The sequence below is a fragment of the Vigna radiata genome, chromosome 2 (genome assembly GCF_000741045.1).
Source record: "Vigna radiata var. radiata cultivar VC1973A chromosome 2, Vradiata_ver6, whole genome shotgun sequence".
Taxonomy (NCBI): Eukaryota; Viridiplantae; Streptophyta; class Magnoliopsida; order Fabales; family Fabaceae; genus Vigna; species Vigna radiata.
Genome location: NC_028352.1, coordinates 15,091,192 through 15,102,055, shown reverse-complemented (window position 1 = coordinate 15,102,055; position 10,864 = coordinate 15,091,192). Strand labels below are relative to the sequence as shown.

The following is a 10,864-nucleotide window of genomic DNA, read 5'->3' as shown; positions in this document are numbered from 1 at the left end:
GATCGGTTTCTCTCTCTACCCGATCAGATTCTCTCTCCACCCGACCATCCTTTCCCCATACACTACACTATCTAAGTTTTGTTTTTTCCTTTCAAATGTTATGGTTGCCATTGAGAAGGAAAAGTCAAATGCCTTTTCTATGATGGCCACTCGGCGAAAGGAAGAACTGAAAAAGGCCCAAAAGGACACATCTTCTTGCCCCCTCTCCCCAAGGTTGTCGCTCCAACCCTAACGGACACATTTTAAAACATAATGTTCTTTAAAAAGTAAATATGTTCGATAAAATCATGAAAGTGATAAAAAAGAAAACATATTTTGAAAATCTTATCTCGCCTAAAATTGTAAAAACTAAAATTATTAGAAAGTTTTTTATCTTTAGTGTATCAAATAATTGAATATTTATAATATAAAGCATTAAATTTAATTACCATGCACAACTTCATAATATTTTTTTACAATAAAATTGAGTTAGTAGAAGATGTAATAAATGATCTTAAAATAGTTTTTCTAATACATCTAAATATATATAATTATAAAATTTATAGAATGTGTTCATATTCTATTGTTCAGGTAAAAGAAAGTTGCATTTGGTGGAACAAATTGATGGACTGCCTTGTGGGTTTTGCATCTTCTGTTTCAAGAGATTTAGTGTGTGGGGCATTAAATCAATTGCGTTATCTTCGCTCTTTTAACAAGTTTGTCAAAAAGCTTGAGCAAGAAGAGGGCGATTTGATTTTAACAAGAGATGGTGTCCAAAAATCTGTTGAACAAGTCAAGAGAAAAACTAGAGAGACTAGTGAACTTGTTAACAAGTGGCTGGAAGATGCTATCAGTGACATAGGTAAAGTGAATCAGTTGCTAGAAGAGGCAAGAACAAAGAAAATGTGTTGCTTTGGGTATTGTCCAAATTGGATTTGGCGATACCGTATAGGAAAAAAGATAGCAAATAAAGTTTTTGACCTTGAAAAGTTCATTGATGAGGGTAAAAAATATGTGTCATTTGACAGCATCGTTACGCTACCTTCAGGCACCCTTCACATTCTCTCAGAAAAATGCATGAATTTTGAGAGTAGACAATCTGTATATGAGCAACTACTGGATGCAGTGAAAAATAATGATGTTTCCATGATTGGGTTGTATGGGATGGGAGGTTGTGGTAAAACCACATTAGCAATGGAGGTTATGAAATTAGTAGAAGTAGAGCATCTTTTTGACAAAGTTCTTTTTGTACCTGTTTCTAGTACAGTGGATGTTCGGAAGATTCAAGAAAAAATAGCAAGTTCATTGCAAGTTGAATTTCCAGAAACCGAAGAAATGCAGAGAGCCCAAAGATTGTGCTTGAGATTAATTCAAGAGAAAAATATTTTTATAATTCTAGATGATGTGTGGGAAAAGCTTGACTTTGGTCGTATTGGGATTCCTTCCTCTGATCACCATAAAGGCTGCAAGATTCTCATTACGACGAGATCAGAAGAAGTTTGTACCTCAATGGATTGTCAAAGAAAAATTTACCTACCAATTTTAACGGATGAAGAAGCATGGACTCTTTTCGAAAATAAAGCATTTATAACAAAAGGCAGCCCTGATACCTGGAAGGATCTGGGAAGATTAATTTCCAATGAATGTAAAGGATTGCCTGTTGCCATTGCAGCTGTTGCTTGTAGTTTAAAGGGAAAAGCTGAGACTGTATGGAGGGTTGCATTTAATAAATTGAGACATTCTAAGCCAATAAATATTGAAAGAGGTTTGACTGATCCCTACAAGTGCTTGCAGTTGAGCTATGATAATTTGGATACTAAAGAAGCTAAATCACTTTTCCTGTTGTGCTCTGTGTTTCCTGAAGATTTTGAAATTCAAGTTGAACTTTTAACAAGATGTGCAATAGGATTAGGTGTAGTTGGAGAAGTTGACTCATATGAAGAGGCAAGGAGTGAAGTGATTGCAGCTAAAATTAAGCTTGTTAGTTGTTGTTTATTGTTGGATGCAGACGATGAATGTGTCAAAATGCATGACTTAGTTCGTGATGTGGCCCACATAATAGCAAAAACTGAGAATAAGATGATAAAGTGTGAAGTGGAAAGACATGTTACAGTGGAACAAAATTCTGTGAGATATCTATGGTGTTCCAAATTTCCAAATGTTTTGGATTGCTCCAATCTTGAGTTTTTATGCTTAGAGGCCAATATGAAAGGATTTGATGGAATTTTCAAAAGAATGGGAATGCTCAAAGTTTTGATTCTTGCCAACGATGAGGATGGAAAAACACAAATGTCAACAATATCTTTCAAAACATTAACAAATCTTCGTTATCTATTCATTGAGAATTATGAATTGAGTGACTTCTCGTTTTTAGGTGGAATGAAGAATCTTCAAAGTCTCAAGTTATTTGATTGTTTACTGCCTTCATTTCCTGAATTACAAACCGATGTTGCAATTACACTAAAATTGTTAGAGTTGAATAAATGTGACATTAAAGTGAAGAATTTTGAAGGGATGAAGAGAATCCCGCTTTTGCAAGAGTTGTACATTATTGATATTGAAGGAGAATGGTATGCTAACAGTGAAGACAATATTGAATTCTTTAACACGTTTAGCATTCCCGAAACACTACAAAGGTATGGAATTGTATTAGGGTCTCGTTACTTTTATCATCATAGTGATGGAGATATTTACATTCATGGCAGAACTTTATTACTTAACCATTTTGACATATCAAATGAGGTAATAAAGGGTTTGGCAAAAAAAGCAAAGGATCTATTTGTAGGAAATATTCATGGGGGTGCAAAAAATATCACCCCTGATATATTTCAAATTGAAGGAGGAGGTTTGAATGAGTTGAAGAAGTTGGAGATAATTGATTCTGAAGAGTTAGAATGTTTGATTGACACTAGTAGTCACTCGAGTGAGGTGGTAACTCTCTTCTCCAAGTTGCATACGTTGAAAATGGTGCGCATGGAAAATCTAAAAGCTATATGGCATTGTTTTCTTCCTGCCAATGGACCTTTTGAGAACTTAGAGAAGTTGGATTTAAGTGATTGTCCACGGTTGACATCTCTCTTCACATATGTGGTTGCTCTAAATTTAGTTAAATTGAAAATATTAAAACTATCAAGATGTCATGAACTGAAGCATATATTAACAGATGATGAGAAAACAGAGAAAAGTCATAATGAATTCACTGGTGGGCATCCTGTACAAATCTTCCAAAATCTTCAGGATGTAAAGATAGATAGTTGTCCAGAATTAAAATATATATTCTCGGCCAACATTGTTGGAGGGTTAGGTCAATTGAAAGTGCTCAAGATAGAAAGATGCGACATGCTAGATCAAATAATTGGGGATAGAAAAGAAGAACTTGATGAAATTGTTGAGGAAGGTAAGCATCAATATTTATATAACAGTTATAAACAACAAACAGTGGTGAAGCATAGCGTGTATTAGTAAGTCTACATAGTATTGCTTAAATGGTGACACATTAGCTTCAAACTTATTTACAAGTTACATAAACATTTTAAATCTGTTACTATATATGAAAAATTTAAGCATAATAATTATATATTGTTTCGTAACCATGTTATTAGTACTATTCAAACTCGAGACAATACTAATCTACTTTTACTTAAACTTGTTAATACACTACAAGCAAAATTGGTCTCATTTAAAATTAAAGACAATTATATTTGCATGTGAAGTTGTTTCTTAAATTTAAAATTATTTAGAGGAAACTGTCTTGTACCATTATTTTCGTCATTACTAACCGATAATTTGACGCTCTAAAATATTGTGGTTTTAGTTCCTAGAAACCAATATTTTTTTTAATTTATAATTGCTTTTCAGGAACTCTATCTAGCCTTTCAAGCCTTACGATAACGTGTTGTGGGAAGTTAGGCTCAATTTTTACATCATCTATAGCTAAGACCTTGACTTCTTTGGAAGAATTGTTCATAGATGACTGTAAAAGTTTGAAGGATATAGTAAGTCATGAAAGGGATAATAAAAATCAGGAGGAAAGCATTGTTGAGGATGAGCATGATTGTCAGTGTGATATTTCAATCTTCCAAAGTTTGGAAAGGCTTGATATCCGTAATTGTGACTTATTGAAAAAGCTACGTATATTCCCTGTTTCTTTTGTTGGAGGCATGAAGAAATTGAATGATATAACAAATAAAGAGGCTGCTGATTTGAAAGATTTCTCTAGTCGAAATAATACTCAAAATGAGGAGATTCTAAACCATTTCCTCATTCTACAAACTCTAGTCATATGGAGATCTGGACTAGAATGTATTTTTTTCCTTAATGGATATGGAATGATTGACCAACAAGTGAGTTTAAGGTTAGAGAAGTTGGACTTGTATAATCTACCTCAAATGACTTATATTTGGGTGGGTCCCAACAATTCACTTACTCTCCAACATCTTATCACATTAGAAATAACGGATTGTGGAAAGTTGGAAGTAATATTTCCAAATTCTGTTATAAGATGCTTACCAGAGTTGGCGTGGCTAACCATATCAAAATGCATGGAATTGAAGCAGATCATTGAAGAAGACGAATCCAATATAGATGGAGGCTCTGAAGTAGAGGAGATTATTGAATGTAATAAAGAACCTTCAAACAATTATTTTGACTTCCCAAATCTTGAAAGACTAGTAATAGTTGAATGTGCCAAATTGGAAGTAGTCTTTTCAAAGTCTGTTTTAAGATGCTTACCAAAGTTGAATGTTCTTGTGATAAAAAAATGCAATGAATTAAGACAAATCATTGAAGGGGATAAAAATTTGTCTAATATTCTTTCTCCTCAACCATGTTTCCCAAAACTAGAAGCATTGCAGGTTGATCATTGCCAAAAGTTGAAAAGAGTTTTCTCTGGATATGCTTCTAATGACCTTCCCAATCTTCATCTTCTGGCCATAAATGGAGCCAATGAACTAGAAGAGCTTGTTGGATGTAAACAAGAAAAGATTAAAGTTGAGCTTCCAAGACTTAAACTTTTAATATTTATGCATATGGAAAACTTCAGTCAAGAGATTGACTTGCATAATTTAAAAAATTGCTTTGTCTACAAATGTCCAAAATTATCTTTGACTTCAACAACTACATTTTGGAAGGTCCTTGAACATTTTCCTTCCCAAGGTAAATACTTATAAGGTCTTCAAATTTAAACTATTAATGGAAGTTTAGGTTCTAGGAATTTTAGTTATGAAAACACTGTTCTAAAGGGTACTATCCTTAAGACGTAGATTCGCCAATTTATTTTGATGTGTGATAAAAAAATTCCTATAATCAAACTTTTTATATCTTTTATTTTATTTTTTATTGTAATGATATAATGATCTATTTCCCTTTTGTTATGTATTTGATTTTCACCGTTAATTTCCTTTTATATATATATATATATATATATATATATATATATATATATATATATATATTTGTACAGATTTCATAAACACTGAACTTGAGAGTTGGATATTTCAAGTCATCATATATGAATATTCACAGGTCAGAACCAACCAATCTATGAATATAGATAGAAAAAATTTAATAGCCTATTCTGTCTCATTATTAGAATAACACAACCAATCTATGAATATAGATAGAAAAAATTTAATAGCCTATTCTGTCTCATTATTAGAATAACATTTTTCAATTTAACGTAGAAAATTTGATTTCCTTTTTATCAAAACAAATCAATGTGATCCATTAAAATTCTTAAAGTAAATCATCATTGGTAGATGAACAGAAGTCACCTTAATTACCAACAAAAACACATCTGCTAAGTAAGTTGACAGGAAATGAATGGTTAATGTATAGTACTAAAGAATGAACAAAGAAAATTGTTGTTGTCCCTTGATTCAGAAAAAAGGACCATTTCATGTTCCTTTTCGAATGGTTTGAGGTTGATACACAAATTTTCATTTCATTTTTATAAAAACAACAAAATATTCTACCTAATTACATATCTTCTGGGCGAGGAATTCAATTGCATTAGATAAAGTCATAATATGTCAACTAATTAAGAATTAAATAGAAATTAGTAACTCAAATATGGAGAAGAAGGAAGTATAGTGACAATGAAAGTTACCTCACCAAACTTAGCTTTTGCATTGTCAATATGAAACTAACAACATATAGTGGAAAAGTTCTAGCATATCACTGATAGACTGGCAATACCAACTACTACTTTAGAATTTAGAAGCCCACCTCTAATTTGTAATATTACTAAACATAAAAATGAATTTTGTAATATTAAGACTAACTCCTAAAAGGAAAGTTGGTGTATGAGGAATCAAACAGTGAAGGAGGTTTTCCATACCAATATGCACTTGAAGAAGCAATAGTACAGGGCTCCTTTCAAACTTTAGAGTCACTCAATCGTATTTTTTCAATTTGTAATACACAAGAGATTGAGGACTTAAGAAATGAGAGCGTTAAATCTTCATCCACTGGAGTTGAAGACATTGGCATTGAAGATGCTGTTGCAACTCACACTGATTCTGGTGGCGAGGACATACTTGCACTAGATTCCAAGGTAGTTGAACAAGATGATAAGATGAATGAAAGCAAGCCAGGAATAATGGCAAGCCAAGGAATCCAAGTAGAAGAAGGGTTGAACCTTTTGCATAAACAAGAGGGAATAGATGTTGTTCCTAACAACAACATTGATATTTCTTCAGGTTTCTGATTTCTTATTTTCTCATTTCCATCCTATATTTTCATATCACTTTCAAACATTTTACAGCTTCTGCAGATATCCGTACAAGATTGGGAGCATATAAACATTTTGTTGATCTGGATGATGAACAAATTTCTCTTCTGGTGGAGGCAATAACAACATATCCTCATCTCTGGAATGCTTCCAAAAAGTTTAGTGAGCGCTTTCAAGCTTGGAGGTTGAAAATTTTGGAAGATATGTTATCGTTCCTCCAGGAAAGTGGCGATAGTATTCCTGAAAGAGAAAAAGAGTTCCATAAACTATGTGAAGAAGCTATTGAAATTGGATTTGATAGTTCATGGATAGAGGAAATGCGTCAACGTGTTGTAGCGAGGGATCTTAAGCCAGGAGAGGACATTGCACGGAGACAAATAGATGAGAATTCTAAGAGGTATGACTATTTAAATTCTTAACTGTGTAATGTAAAGAATGAATATTACTGACTTTATTGATGCCCAATTAAAATGTATATATATGTTTCTCTTTAGATATACATTTGGTGGCATATGAAATTCTTACAAGAATGATAGCATCAGTTTCTTAGTTTTTTGTTCTTTGGCGAGGAATTTAAGTTTGTTACACAGGTGTAGTAGTGGGGACATGGTACCAGATTCCCAGTCTGTTGAACGAGGTGATGGATCTAAGATTAGCTTGGAAGAAGGTTCTAAGTTGGTTGATAAAGAAAGTGAAATAAGCATTGTTTCTAATGACCGTATTGTAGCTCCGAGAAATGAAGAACTAGAGATGGAATTTGTTGCAAAAGTTTCCACTTCAGAAATACCAAGTATCGCAGCAACATTAACAAACTCACAACCAGTGGAAAGGCCAACTCCAAGTTGTTTGAATATGCCTCTATGTGAAACACCCGCAAATGTGAGTCTAATAAATATTTTTCCGAGTATTTGATGAAATAAAAGTATCGAGAGTATAGTTATTTTACACATGTTCATTACTTTGTTTAGGCATTGGTCGACAAACAACGGATTATTGAACCATGTTTGATGAACCAACAAAAGCCATTTGGAAATATTGTAAGTGGCTCCAAAATTCCTCTGGTAAATGGCAAACAAAAATACCATCAATTGTTTTAAATTAATATGCATATCCACCTTCAATCAATAATAACATTTCTAGTACCTCACAGAAAGCAGCCAAGTATGCAAAGCTACATATCTTTTTGTTCTTGTGCAGAGAACTGAGCAAGGTTCTCTGGAGGAAACCATAGCAAAAAACACTAATATTGCAGCTTCATCAATTCTTTCCAAACCTATTAGCACTCAATTAGACCCAGAAAATTATTTTCCAAAATAAATCACATCCACATGTAATATTATTTTAAACAATTCATATCTTTAACTTGTTTGGTCAATATAAATATGATGTTGTCATTCTAATTTATCATTTATTGCAGAAAAGAAATTAAGAAAAACAAAATACACTAAATTTTAAATTGGAATTTAAATTTAATAAATCTGTTACCATCGTGTTCATAGTTTAACTTCTACTTCTTGCATTTATATGATTTTATCAAAATTGGTATTTATAAACTAAATGCCTTACAACTATTATGGCTTGATGCTAATGCCTTTTCTGTTATATATTTTCTTCTTATTCCTCCCAGAGTGAAATTACGAGCAGCCAAACTGAGGTAGGCACTGCTAAAGAAATTGCTCATCCTAAAATTATTCAAGGCTTTGGGAGCAATGATGTCATAAGCTTATTTGCATCAGAAAAAGAGAGTGAAGATAGCCTAGTGGGAAAGACCCTCACTGAGCTAGAAAAGTTTTTGAAGATGTCTCTGAAGGACGTAGTTAGCTCTGAAACTGACACTCTTCGGTCTACTCTTAATTTGTTATCCAACATTCCTTTCAAAGATGTGACTCTATCAGATGGACTCAAACATATTATAGAGACTATGCGCCAACACTTCCCAACCATTCTACGCTCCTTTAAGCAAGGCTTTGCTACCATTGACAAGTTGGGAAAGCTTGAAGCTTGTCAGAATGAGGTGGCCACTACTCTTGTTTCCAAAATTTCTGAGGCAGATAATTTCTACAATGAAGCTCAAATGAAGGAAGAAGTTTTGAAGGAACAAATAAAAGTTTGTGAGGCTGCCTTATCATCTTTCGAGAGGGAAAAGAATAAATGCATTGCGGAAACTATAGGGTACAAAAAGGAGCTTGATAATGTGATGAAGGACAGATCTCAAATTTTGGAAGATAAAAGAAAAGTTGAGCAAGAATTGTTTGAGGTGGCTTATAAATGGTCAGTTCTATGTAGTCAATATGAGCTCAATCGCATGGTTGCTACAAATATCCCGTGAGGGTTTTCGTTGTTCATTGTTATTGTTAAGGTTGCTCTCATCAACTAGTTTCAATCTACTTCCTATATTTCAATTGTTTTGGTTTGTTGTATGTCTGTTATCTTGTTTGCTGTTGTGTAAGAGGTTGCTCTTGGCTACAAAGACAAAACAAGTCTTACGAAAAATAAAAAGGCTATTTGTTCTTTATGTAACTTATTATTATTTTTCCTTTAAACCTAAATAATAACATCTTCACTAAAAGGAGTATTGAGATATCATTTACTAAACTTCATCTCCTAATTTGGAAGTAAATTTCATCACCAACAATTACGAAGTGCTCAAAGCCACTTGCAATACCTTATCTGTTTTGAGATTAATGATATTCACTTCTTCTTCTTCTTTTTTAATTCAAATATCAACACCACAATTGTAATCATCTATGTTTGTGCACAATTCGGACCTCTTGAAACAAGTACAAGACTTTTGGAACAAACCAATCTATTTGAAGACTTTTGGGAAACTCAACTGAAAATAACATCATTGGACTCTCTTGGAGAAAACTGATTTACATCAACTATGGAGTTCCTAATTTTTTTTTATCAAGTTAAAATTGAAAATTACTGTTCACTCCGTTTTACTTATAACAAATATATTGTTTGGTATATATTTTCATAAAATTAAGTTGATTATGTTGTAAAAAGATGACAAAATAGTATTTCCTGAGACATGTAGAGTCACTGTCCTTAAGGACTTATCCGTGGTGTGTTGCGCAAGTCCCCCAGAATATAACATGAACATCTCAGAATTTTTGAGGATCTGAGAACTAGCAAGGAACTCTAAAACCCAGAATAATTTTTGAAGAGGAAAAGAGCTAAAGAAAACTTAGAAAAGAAAAGAATGAGAAAGAATGAATTTGGTGTGTCTTGGAATGGAGGAATTAAATAACAATTAAATAAAAGAAATTAAATATCATAAAAAAATTTAATGTTGGAATTGAGCGTTGCTTAATTTTTTTCCCGTTACCAATTAATAAGATACCAACGTTACAAGAAGGTACGTTGCATTCAAAGTTGTCAGTGGTGCAGCGAATTTGTTAGCGTGGAATAACAAATCAAGAGGGGGGTGAATTGGTTATATTTCGTTTTCGTGCCTGTTAATTATTTTTCTCAATTTTACTTACTAAGCAGATAATTAAAGTAGAATATTCAGAGTAAGAAAGAGAGAAAAATTGCACAGATGATTTTATCCTGGTTCAGATCACAAAGATCCTACGTCTAGTCGCTTATCTCAAAAACAAGATAAACCTTTTTCACTAATCACAAAACAATTACAAATAATAGTCACGTAGAAAATTAATTTGTAAGAGTTTAGAAANNCNNCNNCTCTTGAAACCACAAGAGATGAACTTACACCTCCTTTGAATCTTCACAAAGGATGAGACACCTCCTCCGAATACTTCACGAAGGATGAAACACCTCCTCCGAATACTTCACGAAGGATGATNCTCTTCCAATCACCTCCTTAGACGTACCAAGGATGAACCAGCTATTTCTTTGTCACCGCAGTAGCACTTCACAGCTTTGCAGACAAGAGTTTCTTTAGCTTCAACAACAACACACTGTTCTCAATGATTTTAGATGTTTAGAGCGCAAGGGAAGAGTTGATTCTGGTAGAAACAATGAGCCAATATATAGACTCAAGCCAGTGCTCTTCCATTCTTCGAAACTGACCATTTAACGCATTTAATCGATTAATATTAGTGTTAATCGATTAAAATGAGTACAACGGCTAGTTTTTCAAATCTGAAACCTCTAACGGCTAGTATTAATCAATTATTCTTGATTTTA

General features: G+C 33.1%; 1 protein-coding gene across 1 annotated transcript; it reads left to right on the top strand.

Annotated features, from left to right (window-relative positions):
• The first annotated feature begins 603 nt into the window (after nucleotides 1-603).
• On the top strand, nucleotides 604-9,038 carry LOC106752470. Its single transcript, XM_022776353.1, has 7 exons — nucleotides 604-3,376; nucleotides 3,838-5,133; nucleotides 6,270-6,677; nucleotides 6,743-7,106; nucleotides 7,288-7,588; nucleotides 7,678-7,746; nucleotides 8,337-9,038. Exons 1-7 carry the CDS (start codon nucleotides 604-606, stop codon nucleotides 9,036-9,038), a joined length of 5,913 nt encoding a protein of 1,970 aa, XP_022632074.1.
• The last annotated feature ends 1,826 nt before the right edge of the window (nucleotides 9,039-10,864 follow it).